Below are 27,288 nucleotides of genomic sequence, written 5' to 3' on the forward strand. Positions count from 1 at the left end.
TAGCTTGCACATGATTTGCTTGCCAGTGTGATCCACCTAACCAAGGAAAGAAAGCACAAACTCATTATACAGATGGACTAACAAGAAAATAGCATGTAAGTATAACTTTTTGGACATACCTGTTTCTTTGTACATTTAGAAAGCTGTTTCTTTGTACATTTAGAAAGTCATTCTTGTATAATACCCACCGGATGAAGGGGTTTTTTCAAACACGTGCTCTGCATAAACTTTAGAACTCTTGATGCGAGTGTACTATCTTTCTGACAAAGGTAAAATCTCCGACAACAGGGCCTTTTTCTGAAGGGCAATGGGGTTATAGCCTCATAGCTAATGCAAAAACATGAAGGACGAAAATGATACTTCTGAAGCAACTCTTACATTTGCACAAGAAAGAAGAGTTGGAAATGCATAGAAGTTCCTCAAGGGTCCTTGTATCATCCTCTTGGCGAATATTTTCCAAATCATCAAACCAAGAACCGAACTTAAAATCAGTCCCACCTACTCTGGAAAAAGATTGTCAGGTTGCGTATCGCCACAGGTGCTAGTTCCAGCAGATTGGCGATCGGCATATATAGCTCTCCGCATGTTATAATCATTCAGTGGAGGAAGGTCAAAAGTTGTAGAGATATTCAAATCGCTCCAAGAATTTGGATTCTTCCGCAGCACATCTCCGCAAAAGCACTGATGGCTGGATTTTTCATAGCAAAATTGGACTGAAAGGCATTTCTACTGCATCGGAAGATACATGTTGCAGGTACCCACGAACAAATATTGGGTCCTTCGTAACATCATCTCCGCGGCCCGGATTTGTACCCTCCGGTTGTGGATGCTATCACACCGTGGTTTCCTCCAATCGTTGGTCGTGCTGCTGAGCGCAACAGACCGGCCCAAGGAAACCTGGCGGGCGACCGTCGCAGGGGCTGCACCACGACAGTACTGTCCTCGCTGGTCGACGGCCACCCACCGGTCCACGCATTCAGTCTGCCGGCCGCACCGCACTGTCCATCCCGGCGAGCCGTTGGAGTCGTTGGACCTTCCCAACCCTCCTCTCCGCTCTCTCCCGCCTGCTTTCTCAAAGATATAAAAAAGAGCGCGCGAAACTTCACACGTGCCCCGCCGACGTGTGGGCCAAGAAGGTACGCGCCCCACGTGGTAGCCCCCGCCCCCGCCCCCGCGCCCCGCAGAAGCCAGCCAGAGAGAGAGAGGGAGCCCCAAACCCCAACGTCTCGAGTCCCTCCCATGAGTGACGCGCCGGGCCCACCCCGGGACAGCGCCCCGAAAAGCAGCGGAACAAACGAAAAGTTAGAAAAGCAGGTGACTCGGCACGGTGGAAAAAGCCCACCCCATCCCCCGAAGTTTCCAGGTATTTACGTTTCACCTTACCGCCTATGGCCAGGCCGGGCCGCGCCCCATGCCGGAGAGGACAAACACAAACACGGCACGCGCGGGGCAGGGCCGGCGCAGGGCACGCACCACTGACAACGGTCCACCCCCCCCATGAGGCCATCCATCGCCCGTCCGTGTCCACCAACCCACTGACGTGCGGGGCAGGGGTCAAGCGTGGATCGGCGTGTCAGCGGGCCGGAGCGCGCGGGTGGTGGTGGACCGGACGTTAAACCCCCACCGGCACCGAGCCCCTCGCCCGCTCCGCTCGCTCGCTGCCGCGCCTCGGGCCGGGCACCAACACCGCAACCAACAAACTACACCAGTATTCCTAGATCCACTCGCCCTGCCGCGCCTGCCTGCTGCTGGCAATGCGGTGAGGAGTGAGGAGTGGAGACCGGGGACGACGACGAGATGGGGTGCGCGCAGTCGCGGATCGAGAACGAGGAGGCGGTGGCGCGATGCAAGGAGCGCCGCCAGCACATGAAGGCGGCCGTGGCGGCGCGCAACGCCTTCGCCGCCGCGCACTCCGCCTACGCCTTCTCGCTGCGGGACACGGGCGCCGCGCTCTCCGAGTTCGCGCACGGGGAGGGGGTGCCGCCGCCGCCGCCCCCGCCCGCCGCGGAGCTGTCCAAGGCAGGCAGGCTCTCGGCAGGCGGGACCGGCGCGCCCAAGTCGGGGGTCGCGGCCGCGACTTCCGCGGACACGGCGGTGGAGGAGGTAATGCCGCCGCCGCCGCCCCTCGACTCGCTGCCCCCGCCCCCGCCGCCGCTGCCGGAGTTCTCGCCCTCCCCGGCGAAGATCCACCGCTCGATGAGCATGCCCATGGCGCCCAAGGCCGTGGCGGGGGGGAGGGGCCCCGCCATGCTCCACAGCGACTCCATTAGGGAGGAGGACGATGAGGCGGACATGGAGGAGGAGGAAGACGAGGAGGACGATGCCCGTCTCGATGACCGCCGCCGGAGGCTGCGCCATCGCCAGCAGGCGCCGCCCGTATCGCCGCCGCCTCCGGAGACGCCGGTGACCCCCCAGCCACCACCGCCGCCTCCCCCGCCGCCGCCCCCGCCCCCTCTTGACCCCAAGACCGGGGTTGACACGTGGGATTACTTCTTCTCCATGGAAGAGGGGATGGCGTCTATTGCCACCGAGGACGAGGAGATCATCCCGGAGCCGGAGGACGAGAAGTACGTTCCTGCCTCGCCACCGCGCCCTCCCTCCTCGCCCCCTCCACAAGCGGTTGTGCCGCCACGGGAGGAGTATGAGGAGGAGGAGCCGCGCACGCCGGAGATGGTCACACCGCCTCCGTCGCTTCCGCCAAAGGCTCCTGGACAGTCCAAGAAGAAGAAGGGCAAGGGCAAGGGGAAGGGGAAGAATAAGTCTGTGCACCACCAGCACACTGAGTCCGCGCCGCCGGTCACGGTGGTCGGTGGCTGGGGGAAGGCGGGGAAGGTTGTCCCCGCCGAGGTGCCACGCGTAGACCTGCTGCAGGTGCTTGCGGAGATCGATGATAGGTTCTTGAAGGCGTCAGAGAGCGCCGGGGAGGTTTCCAAGGCGCTGGAGGCGAACAGGATGCACTACCATTCCAATTTCGCCGACACTAGAGGTCAGTAGCTTGATTCTCCTCCCTAGTTGCAATTTTGGATGTTTTAGACTTAAGTGGTTGGCTTTGTGCTGCTTGTTGTTTGATCATATTTTGTGAAGGCGATAGTGATGTGATAGGATTCTTTGATGGTGAGAGAGGTCCAAAACAGGTGCTGGTTGTGGGGTTGCTAGAGAAGTAGAATGAGCTGTCCTTGTCCACATGCCGATGCACGGGATGTTCTTGTAGCTGCTAGCAAGCTATTGGTATAAGAGTTCATTTTGAAATGGAAAACGTGGTTCTCGGGTTCAATTATTGGTTTGCATGGCATGATTGTTTGCTTTGACTATAAGTGAACAGATATATTGATAGAACATTGCTACGCATAAGACAATTGGTGTACATTTTGGTACGACACCCCAAATTGCATCGTCTACACAGGAGGCCAAATTGGCAACCGTGGCCGGACCGTACAACAAAATGTCGTATGTGAAACACTTTTGTGTCTTTATGAATCATGCTTATGTGTCTCTAATGCGCGCATTGGATCACATTTCTATTTCATATGAGAATTAGCATCTACTTCCTCTGTTCCTTGAACTGCCAAAATGTCTTATAATATTTAGGAACGGAGGGAGTAAGTGCTATTCTTGGAACCTGTTCAATTTAAAATTTGAAGTGTTATGAATATAAATGTTGCATTTTTGGTTAGTATCAGATGTGTATCTTATGGAAAATGTGCTGACAGTAACAAAAATGGTATATGGTCAAGTGAAGAAATTGACAACAGAGGAGCCAACGAGAGTGATGTATGGGATCTGAAACTTTTTCTTGTTCAATGCTCAGGAGAGTCTTGTCTTTGTCTTGTCTTGATCTAACTTCAGTTCATATCCAGCAGACCAGCACCATCTATGTTTGAAATAATGAATATGAGGTGAAAAATTGCAGATTCATTATCATGGAAGAATCTACGGCATTACAACCATAAAAGTAAAAGTAGGGACAAAGTTATCATCTAGTTTTATGCTTGACAACTCAAATTTATATGGACTTGCTATTTTAATCGAGCATGGTAAAAATTTATTACACACCCTGTTAGCAATTTAGCAGGCAATCATTCAGAATTAAGCACTATTGGTTTGAACTTGACATTCCAAATGCACATGTTATTATGTTAATGTTGTATATTTCCTTACGAATCAAGTTAGGTCCCCAATGTTTGATAGGCACCAGTAGGTTTGCCCTCTTTTGGCTTCAAAGAGTTGGGCAGACGAATTTTTTCTCTTTGAGGTCCTGTTGATGCTACTCCCTCCGTTCCAGAATATAAGTTGCATCAATTTTCGTGAAAGTTAACATATTTACGTTTGGCGAAGATTATATAATAAAATATCAACATCTACAATACAAAATAAATAAAATATGGAAAAACTTTTCATGATGTTGATACAAATTTGGTATTGTAGATATTGATACTTTTTTCTGAAAACTTGGTCAATCATGCACAGGCTTGACTTTTGAAAAAACTAATACACCTTATATTCTGGAACGGAGAGAGCATTATCTTACCAATTCTGCCTTCTGTTACATTAGGAACACAACATTGGTTCATGTTAGTTCCTTATTCCCCCCTTTACATCTAAACTTACATCAGCTTGTATATGAGAGATCCTAACCTAGCTGTTACTTATTGTATGTTTTGTTGTAAGAGGTTGTCTTTGTGTATCCTCCTGTTCAATTGTTCATGCATTCCCAGGCCAAAACTATATATGTAAACAAACATGAAAATTCTTAAAAGAGCTAGAGATTGTGGATACACTAGCTGGATGCTCATGTATTGCTAAGGTAAATAATATCATTTGGGTTAGCCTTTTCCTCCGTGCTCAATAGGGCTCTGCCCCAGCCCGCGTCGTGCCCTTGCTGCCACACTCAACCAGACTTACTGTCCTGACATACAAATTGTGTCCCATTGGACTGTGTTGGACTTACTCGAGAGCGACAAACAGAATTGGCCTGGTTGTCTGCTGCTGCCTGCTGCCTTGTACGATGGTGGTGATTGGTGGAAAGTGAGAGGCTGTGGAAGGGGAGAGAATTCCTTATTTGACCCTTTCTTAAAATATACTTCCCTTTTTGGCCCTACAAAATTATTTCTTCCCTTTTTGACACCTAAACTTCATTTTATTCCCTTAATGACATTTCCATCACTTTTGGCCACTAACACAGTCAGGTGCAACCCAAAAAGTCTTTCTTACCCCTGCTTTAGCTCACAGGCAAGAAGAAGAAGAAACCACATGACCGAACTTCTCTCCCTATTTCCCACCCCGGGTCGATGCTGCTGCTGCTCATGGCGGGCCGGAGGGTGACGGATCGTCGACCTCGGCATCCATGGAACGGCGTGTGCCCATGAGCGCGTTCCAGTGCTGCTCGCCGGCCGCGGTCGTTTTTGTTGGTGTTAAACATGACAGTAGCATCCCATACATGTGCGTGTATGTATGTGTCCGTATAGGACTGGTGTCACTACATCACGGTAGCTAAAAGAAGGCATAGGAGTTGTGTAGTGTGCAACTCGCCGGGCTACGTAGCTAGCTGTGCTAGCTTTGATCGATCAAAACGGATGGAGCCAGCCAGGCTTAGGTAAGTGTGACTGCTGCGACGCCAGTGGTTGGCAGCCGTGGCGTTGGCATCTGCAGCCGTGACTCCCGGCCGCTCTCGTCGTCCTCGTTTGCGTGCCATGCGCGTGGTGTATAGCCTACTTGTTTGGAGGATTTGTTATGTGTACTGTAGTTTTAAAAGTGTGTTAGTTAGAAGATTTAGGAGTATGTGTCAGAGTACTTTGAACGTGATAAATTGTACTTATCATAGATATGATAATGTAAGTCGTGCAGATGTTTTCTACATCTTTTGTACGCACGGATCAGTTTAGCTAAGGGAATTTTTTTATTGAAGTGCATATATGCAAAACGTTAGTGAACATATTTCATAAAATCAGTGATTGCTTTTTTACTTACATATCCTGGACAGTCACATAGTGCACTAGGGGCAAAAAGGTCTTTTCACCTCACACTTCACGTTGTTAGTGGCTAAAGGAGACGGAAATGTCATTGAGGGAACAAAATAAAGTTTAAGTGTCAAAAAGGTAAGGAAATTTAATTTTGGGCCAAAAAGGGAAGCATATTTAAGAAAGGGCCAAATAAGGAATTCTCTCGTGGAAGGGACATGGGGATCCATGTAAAACAATTCGTGGGAGGGGTGCCGAGGAGTTGCTGACCTTAGAATAAAGATTAGTCAAAGTTAATCGATTGGTTGGAGAGGTGGTTTTTGATCTGCTTCGAGGAGAGACATTCAAGCACTCACCAGATGAGTTCACCAAAATTTTGAATGTAATTTGGCCAAAGCGAAGAGAACAAAGAGGAAAAAGAGCCAAAATAGAGCACTACTGTCGCTAGACTAGACTAGATGGCAATGTTATGTAAGTTTCAAAATATTACTGGTTAGTATCATGGGCCAAGCACTCGTTTCTGTAACACGCTGATTAATTTCTGAAGTGCAAGTGATGAGACTAGTTAAACCATTTCAATGTCATGCAGAGAATTTCGTCAGTTGATTACTTGATTAGTAATAACACTATTAGCCCCGTCCAGTCTTGGTACATCATGTGCTTGGTTACTTTGGCCATTGGAAGTCATTTTAATGTGACATAGTTTTCTGCAATATCTAGTCTGCAGTTCTTTAAGGAGGTGAGTGTAAAATAACTATTTCTTCAACTTTCTTTTAATCAAGACTACTATGTTTGACAGGGCATATTGATCATTCTGCGAGAGTTATGAAAATAATAACATGGAATAGATCCTTCAGAAGCATGCAAAATGGTGATGATGGGAAGGATGAATTTGAAAATGATGAAGAGGAGACGCTGGCAACTGTCATAGACAAAATTTTAGCCTGGGAGAAAAAGCTGTATGACGAAGTGAAGGTGACGTTTTTTTGATTATTACTAATTTGAACTTCTATGTTCTGAAGTAGTTTTTAATTAAGTTTATGATGATTTACTGAAACAACCAATGTTGGCTAAGATGATTCTTCTAGCCTTCTTTCTGAAGTACAAAAGAGTTGTAGAGACAAAAAATCTGCCAGCTTATACATCAAATAATACCTATCAATCCACATCAACCACATGCAGAATTCTGTCTGGTCACGTCCCCAGAAGTATTCGGTAATTTTTCTTGAGGAAAGCTATTCTGATTTGTATGCTCTTTATTAGGGTAGAAAAGATATTGATGGGTGGCATATGCCTCACATGTCATATATTTATTCTACGTGCTCCCACTTACATGGTGATTGCGATGGCACCGAGCATGCTGCATCTCTTCCATTCTCCACCCCCTCGCCCCATGCTGTGTCATGCCATGCATCCCCTCCCCGGTTTCTTTATCATGGTGGTGGTAGAGCTCGAAGCCATTTCCAAGACGTGGCCCCTCCAAATAAGACACCATATCTGTGATTGTTGTCGATGAATAAGATGTGCGCGAGCGAAGCAGATATCCAGAACCTGGACTTGGACATTTTGTGGATGGAGAATTGTGTTTTCTGTAGTGCAACTGGTCATTTCACCAGATCATTCATTTTGCCTCTGTAAGGTCGCTAGCTTCCAAGTTTGAGGCCCACCAGTAAGAGAGGTTTTTTGATGATGAATCGATGAGAGGAGTATAGAAGACAAGCCCTAACTGTGGAGCCAGATTCTCATTTCACATATCTGTGGGACCCACATGCGGGTTCTGTTAGGGACAACACAGTGAAATAGGCCTTGATGCAATGTGCATAATTTCAGGTTCAACCTGGTGTTAAGTGGGTATTGTTGCAAATCCGGGTGTAATGCAACACACATGGCGTTCCCCCTAGTCCCCTAGTGTTACATGCATATTTTTTTTGCTGCAATGGTTATTTTGTTAGGACAAGCCTATATTTTTTGAAACATATTGTTGTGATTAGCCGAGTTTTTTTTTGTATTAACTGTGTTTGATTACGACATGGAGCAGGCGAAGTTGATGGATATACCTAGTTTTTTCTGTCATGGAGCTTTTGTTTGAACTAGCATAGAAGCACCTCACAACTGTGGTAGGAGTAGTTAGTCTACATGTTTTAAGACAATAAAGCTGGCAATATCCAGCAGTTGGTATGTCCTGTGAGAAATCTTTTCTGAATGAAAACAAGCCTGAACTGCGAAGTCAGCTAAAGATCAATAGCATACTGCACCAGTTCATGTTGTCCGTTTAGTTCTCAATTTTCACCTGCTACCCTCTAATACAGCTTATATGTCTCAATTGCACAGGCTGGTGAGATTATGAAGCTTGAGTATCAGCGGAAGGTTGCTTTGTTAAATAGACAAAAGAGAAACAATGCTGCTGTTGAGGTTCTGGAGAAAACTAAAGCTGCTGTTACCCATTTGCATACAAGATACATAGTTGATATGCAATCAATGGATTCAACTGTCTCAGAGATTCAGCATCTCCGTGATAATCAACTTTATCCAAAACTTCTGGACCTTGCTGATAGGTAATTTAGATGCATAATGCTTTTTTTTTTTGTCGTGCATCAGATTGCCACTGCTTTTCTCATTAACTTGCCTTTAGATTTAATTCATTTCTGGTCAGTGTGCATGATGAGACTAGGACATATGGTGAAAACGACGGAGTAGCATAAACATAGTTACGGATATTTGAAATATTATCATTTAAGCATGTAATAGTTATTCTTTGTCAGTTGTATGGCAAAAATGAAATTATACTCCTCAAATCGATTTGTTATTAGGCTGCTGTTCGTGTGCATCTCGCTTTTCCTTTTGTAACTATATGCATGTTATTATACTTTTGTCATGGGTGCGTGGCTTCGGATTTATTGGCAATGCAAAGTAGCAAATTTAACTAAAATATGTAATGGTTTCCTTGGTTTTCCGTATGGTGAAAGAGAGACTTATATTTGTCAGACCAATTTGTGATTAACATTTTGCGTGCATTATGTTCCTGCATGATTCGATTACAATAATAACTCATCAGGCTGGTACTGGCTGTTCCTCTCCCAATTAACCTCTTGTTTTACCTTCCGTCTGCCAATGACATGCTCATGCATCCCAGTACGCCTAGTGGCCTTTTCCTGGATCAGTTTCTTTAGAGACATGACACATGTAAGTGAGTTGTGTACAAATAATGTGCTGGAAACTGGTCGGACTCCTACATCGGGGCAGGACATGATCGACCAACATAAATCTGAACGGTTTGTATTGCCTTTGTTCAACGGATTAGATTTACTTAATCATGGTGGCTCGAAAGGACCCTCTAGTTAGTATATATAGATAGCCTTTTCCAGTTCAGTAGCTACAGTCAGTTACGTATAATTGAGCTTTGGCCAGTGCATCAACAATATTTTCCAATTTAGCATGGTTATAATATTTTTCATCGCAACTACTTCTGTTTAGTTTAATTACTTGTAATAAGCCAAATAACATGGCTGCTAAACTTTACAAGCTTCATTTGGTGCTCTCTTTTCAGGCTGGCAAAAATGTGGGAAGATATGCACATGCATCATGCAAACCAGCTGAAAACTGTGTTGGATCTCAAGTCGGTTGACATTTCTGATTCCAGCATTGAAACAAGTGCGCATCACCACAGCCACACGCGTCAGCTGCATGATATTGTAGACAAGTGGAACACAAACTTCAGTGATCTCATGAGCTATCAGAAGGAGTACATAAATGCTCTCTACAGCTGGTTGAAATTGAACCTTATACCTATAGAGAGCAGCTTAAAGGAGAAAGTAGCATCGCCACCAAGGGTGCAGCAACCTCCTGTGAAGGCTCTCCTCCAAGCATGGAATGAGCAACTAGCCAAGCTGCCGGATGATCTTGCCAGGCATGCCATCGTTAGCTTCCGGGCGGTCCTGGAAACCATACTAGGTGTTCAAGACGAGGAGCTGAAGAAGAAAGAGGCTTGTGAACAAATCCACAAGGAATACGTGCGGAAGGCTCGGGCATTCGAGGAGTGGTATCACAAGCATGGGCAGCGCAGGACATTTGATGACCCGGAGAGCGGCGAGGGGACAAGCCAGAAGGATGCGATCTCGGAGAAGAGATTCGCCGTGGAAAGCTTGAAAAGCAAGCTGGATAACGAGGTCGAGGCCCATAACAAGCTGTCGAAGCAAGTGCGGGAGAAATCCCTTTCGATCCTGAGAGCGCACCTGCCGGAGCTGTTCCGTGCCCTGACCGACTTCTCCCATGCTACTGCCGATATGCACTCGAAGCTGAGACTGAATGCACTCATGCAGGACCAAGGTAGTGGTAACAACTAGATCAAGAACATGTACAGGAGTTGTTAGGGTGCTAGCTAGAACCCCCGTCAGAATATTGTAATGCTTGTATTGTCTCTAGCCTTTTTTGCGGTATGTGTAGTAGTATGTCTTGAGATGTGGACAGTTAGGCACTGTAGCCGTTTTGTTATTCATTTGGATCCTCGTGGGAAATTATGAAAGAAGTCCACATAACCCCCCGGGGTTTCATGAACTGGCCAGTTTACCCCCTAAACTAAAAAACAGGGTACTTAACCCCCTCATCTTTCTAAAACCAGATAAAGCACCCCCTAACCTTGATTAAAGTGGTTTTACAGGCGGTTTTGCTTATGTGGCCAGGCTGGGGAAAGGAATACGAACTGAGGTGCATGTCCCTCCCTGACGCACGAGCAAGAAGGCGCCATCCTTGTCGTCGCTGTCTTCGTTGGCCTGCTGGGCAGGGGCCGGCCGGCCTATGGAGGAAGGAGAAGACGAAGCCGGATCCAGGGCACAGCGTGGAGTAGACGGAGTTGGCCTCGGCGTGATGCGGCCGAGGTGGAGGCGCTCAGCGACGGCTTTGTGCAGTCTGGATACCGATGCGATCAATGACGATGAGCGCCGAGTCCGCCACCCGCACGGCAGCGGAGACCTTGGAGCATTTTTTTTTAAAGAAAAGGTGCCGGCCGAGCTCGAGAAGAGCTTGAACCTAGTCCGACTTTGAATTAACAAATCCATCAACCGGCCAGAATATAAGGGCACCACATTACAAAGGGGATGAATGCAAAGCAAAGCGGAAAGAAGATACAAGGTGCTAGGCAGAACAACACAATGGCAACAACCGGAGCCAAGCACACAGCACCGTTGCCGACGACCAGCACTACGCCTACACCAACTAGCCAACTGGGAGCCCGAGAGGAGGGACACCCCGTGCAAGCATCGAGCACCGGCTGCATCCACGACCAAACTTGGGCAACACTTGAGATGTCTCCATCATCGCAAAGGGCCACTACCCTTTCACCCAGGTTCGATGGGTGCCGCACCGGCGACCGGCAGAGTGGCTACCACAAAACCCATCTCAAGGTGACCGAGCTGCCATAGGAGAAGCAGACAACGCTAACCACGAGCAACGGAAGCCCATCCAGACGAGAACCAGAGCCGGCAGAGGCAGCACGAAGCACAGGACGCGAGCTGTCGGACGAAGACGCGCCACCATGAAGAAGACCGAAGAAGGTTCACCACGCAAGGGCGAGCCCGAGCAGGATGAAGTAGGAATATCAGGCCGCCGTGCTTCGGAACCGGGACACCGGCCACTCCACCACCAAGAGCCAATCCCGACCGCCACCTTCAAGAAGGAGCACGCTACCGAGGTGCCGTTGACGCCCAGACCAGGGGAGAGCCGGCTTTCGCCGGAGCTCAAGAGCTCAAGGGGTAGGCGGGAGGGGGAGGGTCCACCCCAAAGCCTCCAGGGAGGGGATCGGCGCCAAAGACGTCGACTTTGGGGCAGCCGCCGCGCCGGCCAGGGGTTTCCCCCGGAACCACACCCAAACGCCAGATCCGGCCGCCCGGCAGCACAAGGCGACGGACTCCGCCGCCAGGGGCCACCGCCGGCGCAGATCGGAGCAGATCGGGCCGGGACCGAAGCTTCTTCAAGGGACCCGACAGACTGCGAGGAGCCGCCGCTGCGCCGTCGACCGCGCCCTCCATGCTGCCCGCGCAGCCGTGGGAAGCCACCCACCAGCACCCGTCGGCGCCGCCCGCCGCCCAGGCCGCGCCGCGCGCCACCGGCCGGAGCCGCCGCCCCGGGAGCCACAGCCCTCCATCCGAGGAGGAGGCGCTGAATCCCCGCCGCCACCGTCATCAGGGCCACGCGCCGGCGCCGAGCGCCCCTCTGATAGCGGCGGAGAGGAGGAGGGAGGGGGAGAGCTCGGAGGCGGCGCTAGGGTTGCCCCCGAGTCGCCTCAGAGGAGACGACGCGGGAGGGGGGGGGGGGCGCTTGGAGCATATGTCTATCCAGCTCCAGGCCATGGAGCACGACCGCTGCCGCGTCTAGTGGCCGGCGTGACAGACACGAACACACTCCATGCATCACCCGTTGTCTATGCACGCGTGCTCTAATTTTCACTCGATGGATAGGATGCACGCGTCCATGCACGCACGTACAGAAGAATAAATAAGTTAGCTCCCTACTACTAGCACCATCAACAGATAAAGACGCAAGCACGTAAGGAATGCCATGTCGCCGATTCAAGGAGCTTCATCTGCTACCCGGGGGTGATTTGGCCGGTTTCACAAAGTTTGGGGGGCTAGACACCCGGTATTATAGTTGAGGGGGTTAAGTAATCGATTGTTGAAAACCCAGGGGGGCATGTGGACTTCTTTCGGGAAATTATTCTTTAGATCGGAAGGGCATCGCCTGGGGGTTGTTTTATTTGCTGAACAAATCCAAGAATGGCAGAGGGCTGGCGGGAAGACACGTCCGGCAGCTCGTCGACGCCCCACCAAACCAAAGCCCTATCCGATTGTACTGACCGGAGCGAAACCCCGGGGCTCCCCGATCCTTCCGTTGCCGCGGTGGCAGACGGAGAGAGCCCCCAGGCTTGCTGTCCGACACCGGAAGAGAAACGACGGCCTCCTTCGCCTCGCTGAGGGGTTCCAATCTTTTACTCCCTAATATAAGAGCGTGCGTTTTTGACACCTCTTATATTATGGAATGGGGGGAAATTTTTGACACTACTTCCTCCGTCCGCAAATAGTACATCTAGTTTTTATCTTAAGTTAAAATTTTAAAACTTTGACCACCTTTCTAGGAAAAAGTAAAAGCATTTATGGCACCAAATTAGTATCACTAGATTCGCCTTGAAATGTACTTTGGTACTATATCAATTTGATGTCATATATGTTACTACTATTTTCTATAAGGTTGGTCAAAATTTTAAAAATTTGACTTGGAACAAAAGCTAGATGTACACTTATTCGCGGACGGAGGGAGTAGTTTAGTGTCAAAAACGCTCTTATATTATGGGACGGAGGGAATAGCTGCCTGGCAAGTCCGCTACCAGCTAGGTGGAGTATCTTCCAGTCAAGTCCACCCTGATGAGAAAGTTCTCGCGGCGTCCCCGCGGGCGTCCGAGGAGAGCCCATGCCGCCGGTACTGAACCCACCTCCTCCTCCCTTCTCCCTTGCCGCCGCCGACGCGAGCTGACGGGCAAAGCCCGGCCGGCCAGGGCGGCGGCGGGGATTCTTCTCCCTCCTAGTCAGAGGCTGGCGGTGCGGGCCACGGCGGCGTGGCACGGCGTGTTGGCGGCGCGGGCCACGGCGGCGTGGCACGGCGTGTTGGCGGCGAGGGCTGCTGGGCACGACGTCCGTGAGGAGGTTGCGAGGTGGGGTGGTCGGTGTGCCCGTGCTGGTGACAGCCGCCTTCTGAGGCCAGCGAGCGCGGGCGGCGCGTCCTGGCTCAGGCGTACAGGTGGACTTGGCGGGCGCGTTGGGGCTGCTGGCCGGCGGGCTGGCCTTGTCTCGCCGGTGTGCAGGGGCTTGGCGGTGGTTGCCGTGGTTCATGCCGACCCCCCCCCCCCTCCCGATCTGGATCTGGATCTGGGTGGGTTGGTGGAGGTCAGCCCATGGCTGCGGTCGGGCGGCGTGGGGGCTTGCTACTGTGATAATATAGGTGGCGGTCCTCGTGCTCCTCACGCATCACGGCAACATCCTGCATGATCGGTCCTCCTTGATCTGGTCATTGACGTGTTCCGGAACTGCTGTTGGAGATATTGCCCAAGATATCTGGATCGGATAGAATTCGGTAGTGCACGTCCATTTCAACCTACGATGTTTCATATGGGCGTGACGCGAAGCTCTGTTGTTTGTTGACACCATGGGACATGTCGGCTTCTCGATTTCTATGGTGTAGATAGCTGTGGAGAAGGTCATGGTGGCTGAGATCGGAGGATCAGTTAGACGGCTGGGGCCTTCGAGGCGATGGAGTCAGCTAGGTGTATGATAACTCTCAGGAGCAACAATGTCAAGTGGGCGCGGCAGCAGCACTGGAGGAATTCATTTTTGCGGGTGCTCCTTGGGTACCGAGTCGGGACTTTCAGGGTGAAAACCTAAGGTCTGGCTGAAAGAACATGTGGTGCCTCCATGTTTGGTTTTGGTAATTGACGACAATCTCTATGGACTAATGGTTGCCTTGAGTTATATTTGAAGGTTTTGTCCATAGGCTTTTCTTGGAGTACATGTGTTGGTTTCAAGGAGAGTTTGTGTTGACCAAGGTGCTATTAAGGAATTATCCAAAGATTGGTCATGTGAAAGTTGAGCTTATTGCAAGCATGTCTTGAAGAAGAAGATTGTGTGACCATTCATGTTTACCTTCAAGACATCATCCAAATGAAGAGAGTTGGAAAGATTCTAGGTTGATCAAGACTAAGTCAAGAGTGAATCAAGTTGATCAACTCACAAAGCGTAGAAGATGTACCGAGAGGGATCAAGTGATCCCATGGTATGGTAAGCATTGTCCATTGTGCTTTCTGTACTAACCCATGGTCTATGTGAGAGTTCTATGTGGGGTTAGGTACGTGTTCATGGGCTTGCGTCAAGAGGAAGATATCACTCAACCCATGGAGAGGATGACATCAAGTGGTGATCGTCATCAAGATTGCCGTGTGCAAGTTCAAGTGGAGCATCACGAAGAGATCAAGTGCTTGAAGCTTGCCGTCCATTGTGGTGACAATGGACTTGTGAAGATGTGCTGAAGAGTGGCTCACCCATAGTGGACTATGGGGGAGTAATCATCTAGTCTTCATCGAGCCAACACAATCAAGAAAGATGGTCCAACTTGAGGGTGTCAAGATCGTCATCATCTAGCTCAAGTGGACCATGTGCAAGGCAAAGGTTTGCCCTTGATAGGTTTTCTATTTTACCGGTCTCATGGTGGTAGTTGGGAGACCGGGTTATAGGATCGATAGCCATATCAAGGGGGGCTCTCAAGTGAGTAGCTTGATCGTATCGTTCGTCGAGAGCTCAAACCATTGCATCCTTGCATCATGTTTCTTGGTTCTTGTTTGGTTCTCTTTGTGAGTCTTAGATCTTATGGTCATCTTGATGACAAGCTTGAGTTCATCGAAAACGGAGTTTGCATGTGTCTTCTAAATGTTTTCGATGTTGGAGGTTTTACCGGTCTTATCCGAGGAAGGGTTCTCACCATTTTCTTTTGGACCTTTTCTCATTTGCTTCTTATTGGTATTTCTATCAAGATTGTGTTAGCCCCTGTCGCTAGCTTTCCAACAAACTTGGTTTCGTCGAATTCGGAGTCCGTTTGCAGAAGTTGTGTCAGTTTTGGTGTCCTTTAAAGGGGCTGCTGCGGATGTAATTTTTTAGTACCGCTCTTGGGAGCGGTACTACCGCGGCTCCTGAGCGGTAGTACCGCTGCTCCTGAGCGGTAGTACCGCTCCAGAGCTGTACTACCGCGGCTCCTGAGCGGTAGTACCGCTCCGGACCAAAATCTCGTGTTTTGCTCAACGGAAGTAGGCACGGAAGTATTTTTTTTGTACCGCTCACAAGCAGTAGTACCGCTACCACTTGCGGTAGTACCGTGAGGTCGAGCGGTAGTACCGTGGGGACGAGCGGTAGTACCGCTCCGGCGGTTCTACTGGCCTTTTGCCTCCTCGCTGTTGTTTTTCAAAGGGGTACTACCGCCCTAGTGGTAGTACCGCTCCTTGGAGCGGTAGTACCGCTCTATGCGGGCTGTGAGCATAACAGTTGGATTTTTCCACACCTATAAAAGGGGGTCTTCTTCCCCACTGAACCTTATCCTTTGAGCTCGTGTTCTTCCCCCATTGTTGACCTTCTTCGAGCTTGCTAACTCTCAATCCCTCCATTGATTCTTGCTAGTTTTTGAGGGAAAAGAGAGAGGAGGTCTAGATCCACATTTCCACCAATCACTTTCTCCTCTATGTGAGGGGAACCCCTTGGATCTAGATCTTGGAGTTCTTGGTGTTCTCCTTCTTGTTCTTCCTCTCATTTTCCTCCCTAGCATTAGTTGCTTCGCTGGGATTTGAGAGAGAAGGACTTGGGCACTCCGTGTGCCCTTGCCATTGCATTTGGTGCATCGGTTTGAGTTCTCCACGGTGATACGTGGAAGTTACAAGTTGAGAAGCTTATTACTCTTGGGTGCTTGGTACCCTTGAGCTTGTTCCTCTTGGGTGCTTGGGTGCCCTAGACGGTTGCTGGTGTTCGGAGCTCAATCATTGTGGTGTAAAGCTCCGGGCAAGCGTCGGGGTCTCCAATTAGGTTGTGGAGATCGCCCCGAGCAATTTGACGGGTTCCGGTGACCGCCCCCAAGGGTTGCCAAAGTGTACGGGTTCGGTGACCGCCCCCAAGGGTTGCCATTTGTACGGGTTCGGTGACCGCCCTCAAGGGTCCCTTAGTGGAATCACGGCATCTTGCATTGTGCGAGGGCGTGAGGAGATTACGGTGGCCCTAGTGGCTTCTTGGGGAGCATTGTGCCTCCACACCGCTCCAAACGGAGATTAGCATCCGCAAGGGTGTGAACTTCGGGATACATCGTCGTCTCCGCGTGCCTCGGTTATCTCTTACCCGAGCCCTTTACTTATGCACTTTACTTTGTGATAGTCATATTGTTTCTTGTCATATATCTTGCTATCACCTAAATAGTTTTTCTTGCTTAGCATAAGTTGTTGGTGCACATAGGTGAGCCTAGTTGTTGTAGGTTTTGTGCTTGACAAATTAACCGCTAGGTTTATTCCGCATTTGTTCAAGCCTCAACCGTAATTATTTTAAAGCGCCTATTCACCCCCCTCTAGGCGACATCCACGATCTTTCACTGGCTTTTATTGGTTGTGCCTGGCAATTGCCTTGCTGAATGGACTTCTCCAGGGTGAGAATCTAAGATCTTGGATCGGGCAATGACGGTGCTTGTGCACTGTTTTCTTCTTGGAGGCGTTGCTTTTGGAGACCTTTGATGTTTTCCGGGTGTTGTATTTGGTGGTGGTTTGTGTGCGGCTGCTTAGAGGAGTCGATATAGCAGGACCTTCTTTTTCTTTTTGTCTTTGGCTGTGTGCATCCTGGATGTCTTTGCGACATCTTGTAAGTGCAGAGGTTGGGTGTAATTGGTATCTTTGTGACATTAATATATTCCTTTAAAAAAAAAGTCCACCCTAATTTTTTTCGTTTAGTTTCCCCTCTTCATACCACCAGAGAAAGACAAGTAGACTTATTCTCTTTTGCGATGAAAAGACGTAGGCTTGATCGCGAAAGCAGTCATTATAGATAGCATGTGACAGATGAAAACATGGTAAAAGCATCTCCAGTAGGGTTGGGCATATAACCCGAAAACCGATCTACCGAACCGAAATAACCGACACCGAAGCCGAATGCACCGAAACCAAAAACTTCGGTGCTATGATCGGTTTGGAGTTAAATACACTAGGGGTGCCTCAACTTGTTTTGCATGGTCAGTTTGGTGCCTAAAGTTGTAAAATATATGAAATTGGTGCTTGAACTTGTCCGGCTGTGCAAATACGGTGCCTCTTTCTGTATCTGGGCGTATGCCCTGCCCGTGGCGTGACAACCCCACATGTCAGTGGCAGAGAGGGGGGAAGGTGCTGGGTGGCCTGCGCTTGAGATTGTTTTTGCAGGAAGCTCCTCATATTTAATTTAATCACGTAGGAAAAACTATGTCAGTATAAGCATATGACAGACAAAAACTAAATAAAATGTGTGAGTCCACCACGGCAAACTCTGCTGAATAGACAATCATGAAGTCGAACTGTACATATTGCGTTGTTATGCAAAAGGTAATTCTTCTATAAAAATATACTGGGGGCACTTGCCTCTCTGGTCTCGCCTTTTTTGTAACTTTGCAGCACGGGCATATTGTGCCCGTCTTTTGAACTTCAAAGAAACGGACTTTTACAGCGCAAGAAATTCCAACTTTTTTATATGTGCACATATAGAAGTGTAATATATCGTGTGAATTTTCATCAAAATCTGTGCTTGTATGTGAGAGATACGAAAAAGACAAATACATACAAAAATCAGCTCTTTTTTTCGCCGGATTTTTGTCTTTATTGTAGGGTATAATATAACATCATTTCAGACGAAATTTGACAGTCACTTATAGCACATGCATATGTTTTTTTGTCAATAAATAAATAAATGGTAACTTTTAAGTGACGGTTTTTACCCTTTAAAAAAAGTGCTCAGTGGCCACCATGCTCCAAAAATCCGTTGTGGTCGCTATGTACCTCTTCAAGCGATTTTGTTTCTATATGGCGCTCCTATGGGTCTGCACAAGTTTTATTTTTACTTCTTCAAGTTCGTGTTTATAGTTTTTTTAATATTTGAAAAAATAAATGTTAGAATTTTTTTACAAACAACTTAGAAGAAAGTTCTAGTGCATTTGAAAAATGTTCAACATGTTTTGGGAAAATGTTTCACGTGTATTAACAAATTTATGTGTTTGAAAAATCTTTGTCATGCATTAAAAATGACAATGTGTATTTTGCAAAAGGCTCAACATGTTTTTAGAAAATGTTCAATGCTTATTAAAATTGTTTTAAATATCCTTATATTTCTACAAACATGGTTGACATGTTTGGATACATTTTTAGAATTTAATAATATTAGAAAATAATTTTTAATACATGTTGAATAGTTTACAAAATACAAAGTTGTCAATTTTTTAATAATTGGGTATTCTACAAATAGAGTGAAGATACACAATAATTGTGTGTGCTTCTCGTGCAGAATGAAGATATATGAATTTACACAATAGTATTGAATATGGGTTGAACTATTTAAATCGACATAAAATTTTGAAAAAGTTCGGTTTACCTCTTCAAAGTACACGATAACAAAAGAAGAAGAAATATTTGAAAATACAAAGTATTTAATATTGGTAATTATTGTATTTTTATATGGGAAATTTTGTGTGTCATAAAACTAAACATGAACTTGGAAAAAAGAAAAAAGAAAAAATGATAAAAAATAAAAAATAAATGATGGATAAACGTGTCAATTAGTCTACAATAGCTTTCTTGCTAACATTCTTATGGAAAGCAAAGTTCAGCTGCATGGCTGGATCGTGCCGATAGTTGACCAGGAGGCGCCTCGTTCGAAACTCCTCTGTGTTTTTTTTTTCATTTTATTTCTATCTAGCTTACCCTATACTTCAGGACTTTCCTACTCCCTCCGTTTCTTTTTAGTCTGCATATAAGGTTTGGTCAAAGTCAAGCTTGATAAAGTTTGACTAATTTTAAATTAAAAAATATCAACATTCACGATGCGAAATCAATATTTTCAGATGCACCATGAAATGTATTTTCATATTATATAGTTTTAGTATTGTAGATGTTCATATTTTTTAATATAAATTTGGTCAAACTATGTGTAGTCTGGCTTTGATCAAAATTTATACGCGGAGTAAAAAGAAACGGAGGGAATACATGATTAAATAAAACTCAAGGTTGGTTTCTGTAAAATAATTTCTCACGAGCGGGCACATGGGCCTCTGCCGCGCTAGCCCGCCACGCGGACAATGCGCACGTTGGAATACGGATGAAGGCACCGTATTTGCACGATCGGACAAGTTTAAGCATCAGTTTCGTGTATTTTACAACTTTAAACATCAAACTGACCGCACAGGACAAGTTTAAAAACCTTTGATGTATTTAACTCATCGGTTTGCATCTCCAGATAACCGAAACTAGTCCAATAAATTTGGGTTTATCCCTCGGGAAACCGGGAAACCGAACTGACCGAACACCGAGTAAAACAAAGGCCACACATGCATGCGCTCGATTTCCTCAGTCCCATCTTTAGACTACCCACAGTGAGAGTAATATAGGTCGTAACATCACATGTATCTATATAAAATAGATGATGTGATAAGTAATAAATGAAGAAATTGAGGTATGTGATAACATAGCTAGTTACTATTAGTATGAGTAACATCACATATATGAAGGCAAGATGAGTCTATAACCTAATAAATGAAATGTTGCATGTTACCACACATATGTTACTCCCATTTAGTAATCATAAAGTAGTAATAGGGACATATTACTACTCTATGTTACTACCCATTGTGGCTAGTCTTAATTGGCGCTAGTACCCCACAGCCACAGCCGCATTTCACATCCCGAGCATGGACATCGGAATAAAGTAGTGCTTCATCCTGTTTACCTCGTGAAGAGGGTCAATCAAGTAGTAGTACTCTCCGCTGTAGTTCCAGGCACCGTACCTTTTCAGGATATAAAGTACTCCGTATTAAATATGCGTCGGTGTTATTCGGTCAGAACTCACGACCGAACCGAAATCTCGGTGCGTAGAATCCTCGGTTAGCTAGCTTTCCATTGACCGATCGGTCCGTATTTTCACAGGACCAAAATTTTATGAAATCAATAACTCCCGAACGTGCTGATTTTTCGATTCTCATCCCGAACGCTGAATCCACCCTCCGTTTCTCGCGCAAGAATCTTGGAAAAGAATTCTGCCACGTCACTTTTCTCGATCGTTCGGGTTCCATATACTAGCGACCGAACGACGCGGCCGCTCCCCCTCCCCTCGCCCCACACCTTATCCACTCACTCCGAGACGAGACGAGACGCGAGCGCACTAGAGAGGAGGTGCGGCGGTAGCTCGCTGACGGCGGCCCGGACGGCGACCTGCAGGTGGCCAAGCGGCGGCGTTAAGGAGCTCCTCCCCCGCAGGAGCTCTGGCGTGGAGGCAGGCACCTGCGGCTCCACCCAATCTCCTCGCTGCGGGACATGGGCGAGAAGCGACCAAGCGTCGGCGACGAGGCGGGCTCCTCTGGCCTCGCTGGAGTCGCGGCGCGGCGGAGATGAGGCGGGCGGCGGCGGGGAGGATCTCCTCCGGGACCCAGTATTGGGACGTGGCGCGTCGGCGACGAGGCGGGCTGCTCTGTCCTCGCCGGAGTCGCGGCGCGGCGAAGATGAGGCGGGCGGCGGCGGGGTGAAGTTCCAGCGATGGTGCAGGGGCAGGATGTGGCCGAAATCGGGCCGAAGGCGGAGGCTCGCCGGACGAGCTCGGTGTCAGCAGCAACACGCTCGTCGGGGAGTGCGGCGGGAAGCAGTAGGCTCGATGGAGAAGGGCAGCGTGCAGGGGAGATGCGGAGGCTCGCCACCAGCTTCTCGCCGGGGAGTTCGGCGAGCAGCAGCCCACCACCAGCAGGCTCGCTGGATGGCGCTGCGAATCCTGCGTTGGGGCGGCGTGGCCTCCTCCACCTCATCCCAGCCGTAGGAGGACGCGACGCTCAAGTCTCCATGGCAACTTCTTGTTGTACTACACTGCGAGGCCGCTAACCCCGCGTCCTTTTTCTTTGCTGCATCTACTTTTCCTTTCAAGTCTATTTCTCATTGATGTTATGAATTAGGAATAGCCATTTTTTTATTAAATGATTGATGAATGGTTGCATTTGCTCACTACGCAGCTACACCAATCAATTTTCATTCAAATGGAGCACAGAACTTGTAAAACCGATGGCAAATTATGATGCGTTCTCCATGGTGACTTTAGTTTCGATGTGTGCAAATTATGATATGTTACGCACGGCAATAATTTTTTTAGTACACTTTGCCATGTTGCTTTTCATATAGTTGCCACTATATAACTACCAACAGTTCTAATTCTGCCTTCTAAACCATTGCATTTTGCCGCAATAATTCTTTAAATTGTCAAAACAACACAAAATGGCAAATATTGCCATGGCAAGTTTTACTACTAATTATTTGACCTTTATTAACATGGCGAATTTAGCAAAATACCGATGGCAATTTTTAATATTTATTGGCATGGCAAGTTTTACTATTTATTTGCCATGGCAAATTTACCTTTATTAACATGGCAAATTTACCTAAATCCCCATGGCAATATTTATCTTTTTTCTTTTCCTGGCAAGTTCTACTTTTTATCTGCCAGAGCTACTATACCTTTATTAACATGGAAAATTTACCTAAAATCACATGGCAATATTTAACTTTTATTGCCATGGCAAGTTTTACATTTTATTTGCCGATGGCAAATTGACCCTTATTAACATGGCAAATTTACCTAAATCCTTATGGCAATATTTAACTTTTACTTTTATGGCAGGTTTTACTTTTTATTTGCCATGGCTAATTTACCTTTATTAACACGGCAATCTTATCTAAATCCCATGGCAATTTTCAACTTTTATTGCCATGGCAAGTTTTACTATTTATTTGAATTTATTAAAATGGCAGATTTTTCTTTTTTTGCCATGTTAAATATATGCAAATTTTAATATGATTTTGGTTTTGGCATTTTTCTTGTTCATTATTATTTATTTTTTCAACCTTTTGTGTTTTTTTTACACTAAGGCATTTTTTGCGTACACTATATGTAAATTTAAGTAAAAATACCATGATATTTTTTGCTATGAATCTACCATTTAATGATTAAGTTTTGTTTGTACGATGGAAATTGCCATGGTTTTTATTCTTTTTTGGGTTATTGCTAAAATATATTCTTCTTCACCCATGGCAATTTTCTGCGTTTGAAAGTTGATGGCATGTTTTTCACTTAACAAAGCAAAATACTGGCCTTTTTTGCCACAGAAAAAAAAGGAAAATTCTGGGCTTTTTTCTTCTATTTTTCGTTTCTGGGCTTTTTTCGCTCATTTTTTTTGGCGAACTTTTGTTTTCTGTTAGCGATCAGTTTTTGTCTAAAAAAATGCTAGCGACCAGTTTGTCTACGTGGAGAGTTCGGGCTGATGGTCTACTTTTAGCGAACGACTTTGTTCGTGTTGGGAAACCGGGGCCACCACGATGGTGGCGGCGGCTAGCGCACGAATCGCTAGGGATAGCCCTTCCCGTTTCCCCTTAAGTGGTACTTATCCCTTAGTCCTTAGTCCCTATATAAAGCAACGAGTAGCCATCATTGTAATCTCTGATCATTGATTAATAAAGCTGGTCTCCTCCATATCTCTTTGTGTCATTTACCTTCGCGTGTTCGACTACTTCGACTACTTTGTCTACGACGCTCGCCCTCGCTCCGCAACCTCGGACCGGACTCGCCGGCGGAGTTGCGGAACACGTTATCAGCACGCTTCGTTCCACCAACTCTCCGTCAAGCCTGCATCAAGCTTTCGTCGATCCCGCGGAGGTATAAGATCCGATCCCCACTCTTTGCAAAAATGGATTCATCTCAGCCCAGCGATTCCGTTTTTGTGATTAGTTTATTTTTTCGGATAAATCAACCTATGGTGTGGATTTCTCTCTCAAAAACTGAGCGGACGAATATGTCGCCGACCAATGTCGATGTTTTTGGATCACGAGAGACTTGTTGACTACACTATACGGGAGTCGGTACAGATCGTGATCCAGATGATCACGGTACCGCCGCAACGCACCCGCTGTGCCACGCGTCGTCGATGTTCCCGATGAACACGATGATGTTTTTCTTGAGATCCCGACGCCGGCGTCGCCGTCCCAAGCAGCATGGCCATACCCGTGCCCGATGCACGTTCATGCCGCCGCGGGCCCTGCTGGTCCCAGCTGCTGGCCGCCTCCGCGTGCGCCTGAGGTAGCCGCGCCCGGCGGGCTGGCTGGCTTGGCACTTGTCGCCGCTCGGGCCTGTTGAGGCCGCCGCCGCTCGGGCGCTAGGAAACCCTAGCGACCCTGAGCTGGCGAGCAGGCCGGCCCAGCGGGCTGCTGTGGACCGGGCCCCTTTTTCCTTTCCCTCCATAAAAAAAGGGGGGAGGGCGATGGGGCTGGCTACACGGGCCGACGGCCCATTTCGGCCTGCGAGCGCACTGGACCAGGCCAGAGAGCACACGCGCGCGCAATTCTTTGCATTTGAGCCCCTGTAGTTTCCAGATTTTACGCATGTTTTATTCCTGCTGTAATATTTCACGTAGAAGCCCCTGGAACTGTCTGTTTTCGCTGAAAACGCGTATATGGGCTTAAAAATGCTTCGGGAATTCAATTTTTGGACTAGTTTTCACATACTAGATGCGCTTAACATGCTATCTTTTGTAACATGATATTATAGTATGATTTTACTGCTGTAGATTAATTGTTTAACACTCTTAATCATTTAGTAAGTCATATAATAGCATGTTTTAAATATTGGAACGTCATTTTATTGAATAAGTTTATCAACATCGCTTTGTGCAAAAGATTACCTGCTGTAATCTCATGATTTTTGCATAAATCGCAGATGGCCGGAATTGTCAACAAGGAGTTTCCTGAGTTGGCCCAGACATGGCTGAACTACCTGTCATGGTCCTCGGACTGCGAGATCTTTCTCCAGGGCAAAACCCTCCTGAGGGCGATCGGTAAGGGGGCCCAGCTGGCCGTCACTGATCCCAAGTTCGAAACTGAGAATGCGCAGGCTCTGCACTTTCTCCGTCATCACCTGTCACCTACTCTGAAAGATGAGTATATGGCTGAGCGCAGTGCTTCTGGCCTTTGGACCGCTCTTAAGCAGCGGTTTGAGCGGCTGAAGTACGCTGTGAAGCCACGTGCAGAGGCAGAGTGGATCCGTCTGAGGTTTGCGGACTTCAAGACGGTTGGGGAGTACAATTCGGCTCTGCACCGGATTTGTACGACTCTTCGGTTGTGTGGTACTGAGATTACCGACTCCTAGAAGATTGAGAAAACCCTATCCACTTTCCACCCCGACGCGGTCCAGTCCTCACGGAACTACCGCCAGGGGAACTACACGAGGTATTCAGAGTTGATTGACGTCCTGCAGGTGGCGGAGGCGCAGGACGAGGTTCTCAAAAAGAACTTTGTCGCGCAACCACTTGGGGGGAGTTCTCGCCAGGAGGTGAACGCTCTCAAAGTCCGCAAGCCTCAACAGAAGAAGAGGGGCCGGAAGGGCAAGAAGAAGGGCCCTCACCCCCCCGCCCCGGCTAAGCAGAACAAGCCGGGCAAGGGAGGGCAAAGGCCTCAGGACTGCTTCCGTTGTGGCTCGGTGGAGCATTTCTCCCGCCAGTGCCGCGCACCACAGGAGGTCGTTGATGCATATAAGGCTCGGAAGGCGCGTGAGACGCACCTCGCCTTGGTTCAGGAGGGAGCTCCACCGGCGCCCATGGCGGCACCCGTGATGATCGCTACTCCCCCTGCTGCGCCCATAGAGGCGACCCCCGTGGTGCCCATCGCGGCAGCTTTGGCGGTCTCTACCGACGCCCACGTCGCCATGGAGGTTGACCACATGGCCGCCTCGGCGGCGCCGCCACTAGACATTGATGCTGCCTCCAAGATGATTTCTAAGGAGGATCAACTCACTAGTATGGAGATTGCGGCGGAAGTGAATGGCTTCTTCACCGAGTCCACTTAGCATACCTCTTTGGTTATCATGATTCCGTGATTTCATACAATAAAATTGAATAAATTCGATTTGGTTGTAAGCTCTATGAGAGCATAAACTTATTTTTTACTTTGGCGATTGGATGACATTCATTCATTTATTACATTATTTATACATGATAGCATGTTATGTTCTGAGATGTGTGCATTTATTTTTAATGTATTTTCTTCCTCATTACATTAATTAGATGTCTTATTTTAGAACGCGTGTGGCGCCCGAATGGAGGAAACGTGCCTTGCCGATAGCGCCACCACTCATACCATTTTACGAGAAACTAAGTACTTTGAGTCCATTAAAAAATCTCCGGGAAGTATTATGACAATCGCCGGCTGCGGTTCTCACATAGTTGGCTCCGGACGAGCCACTATTATACTCCCCATGGGAACAACTTTGATCATTAATGATGCGTTGTTGTACCCGGAGTCGACTCGTACTCTTTTGAGCTTTAGAGACATCCGCGCTAATGGTTTCCATGCTGAGACCGATGATGAAAACGGCAAGGAGTGTCTACTCATCACAAAGCGGGATGCAGGTGGTAAACATGTTATCGAAAGGCTTCCTTCGTTTGACACAGGGCTATACTACACTAAGATAGTAGCACCGCCCATGTACACTACCCTCAAGACCGTCTTTAGAAGCTCTGAACTCTTCTGCCTCTGGCGCGATAGGTTAGGCCACCCCGGACTTAGGATGATGAGAAATATAATTAACAACTCGCATGGCCATAATGTTAACGTGAAGAACTTCCCGAATCCCGATGATTTCGTGTGCTCCGCATGCGCTCAGGGGAAGTTAGTCATTAGGCCATCGCCCCTCAAGGTGAGGGATGAAATCCCCGCGTTCTTGGAACGTATCCAAGGGGACATATGCGGTCCAATTCAGCCCCTCACGGGGCCGTTTCGGTACTTCATGGTGCTCATTGATGCTTCCTCTAAATGGTCCAATGTTTGCCTGCTGTCAACAAGGAACCATGCCTTTGCAAAATTGATCTCACAGATCATACAAATGAGGAATAATTTCCCGGATTATCGTATAAAGTCTATTTGAATGGACAACGCCGGAGAATTTACTTCAAAGGCGTTCGATGATTATTGCATGGCAACGGGAATCAAAGTTGAGCACTCGGTACCACATGTTCATACACAAAATGGACTTGCCGAGGCATTGATTAAAAGAATTAAATTCATTGCTCGACCGCTCCTTCAGGGTTGTAATTTACCAACTACATGTTGGGGCCACGCGGTGTTACACGCGGCTAATCTCATCAATTTTCGACCGTCGGCCTACAACATCCACTCTCCTGTTCAACTTGCGCAAGGGTCGACACCAAAAATTTCCCACCTTCGTAGGTTCGGTTGCCAAGTATATGTACCAATACCACCCCCTCAGCGATCGGCGATGGGCCCGCTCCGTAAGTCGGGGATATACGTTGGTTATGAGACTGTGTCCATAATCAGGTATCTGGACCCCATGACAGGTGACTGTCACACAGCTCGTTTTGCTGATTGCATTTTTGACGAGGATCTTTTCCCGACTTTAGGGGGAGAGAATCAACCCCTTGATGCTAAAAGTCGAGAAATCACGTGGCAAGCCACGGGGATCCACGCTCATGACCCGCGCACTGCTGAGACTGAGAGAGA

The 27,288-nt window shown here is 47.8% G+C and overlaps 2 protein-coding genes across 2 annotated transcripts; both read left to right on the top strand.

The window, feature by feature from the left end:
* Window positions 1-1,634: 1,634 nt before the first annotated feature.
* Window positions 1,635-10,511, top strand: LOC109734485 (protein ROLLING AND ERECT LEAF 2). Its single transcript, XM_020293693.3, has 4 exons — window positions 1,635-2,986; window positions 6,757-6,932; window positions 8,289-8,512; window positions 9,505-10,511. The coding sequence occupies exons 1-4, from the start codon at window positions 1,798-1,800 to the stop codon at window positions 10,298-10,300; spliced, it is 2,385 nt and encodes a 794-aa protein (XP_020149282.1). The 5' UTR covers window positions 1,635-1,797; the 3' UTR covers window positions 10,301-10,511.
* Window positions 10,512-24,493: 13,982 nt separating this feature from the next.
* On the top strand, window positions 24,494-25,618 carry LOC109734484 (uncharacterized). Its single transcript, XM_045232229.1, has 2 exons — window positions 24,494-24,844; window positions 24,926-25,618. Exons 1-2 carry the CDS (start codon window positions 24,494-24,496, stop codon window positions 25,616-25,618), a joined length of 1,044 nt encoding a protein of 347 aa, XP_045088164.1.
* Window positions 25,619-27,288: the final 1,670 nt, after the last annotated feature.

The sequence above is a fragment of the Aegilops tauschii genome, chromosome 1 (genome assembly GCF_002575655.3).
Source record: "Aegilops tauschii subsp. strangulata cultivar AL8/78 chromosome 1, Aet v6.0, whole genome shotgun sequence".
In the NCBI taxonomy this organism is placed as follows: domain Eukaryota; kingdom Viridiplantae; phylum Streptophyta; class Magnoliopsida; order Poales; family Poaceae; genus Aegilops; species Aegilops tauschii.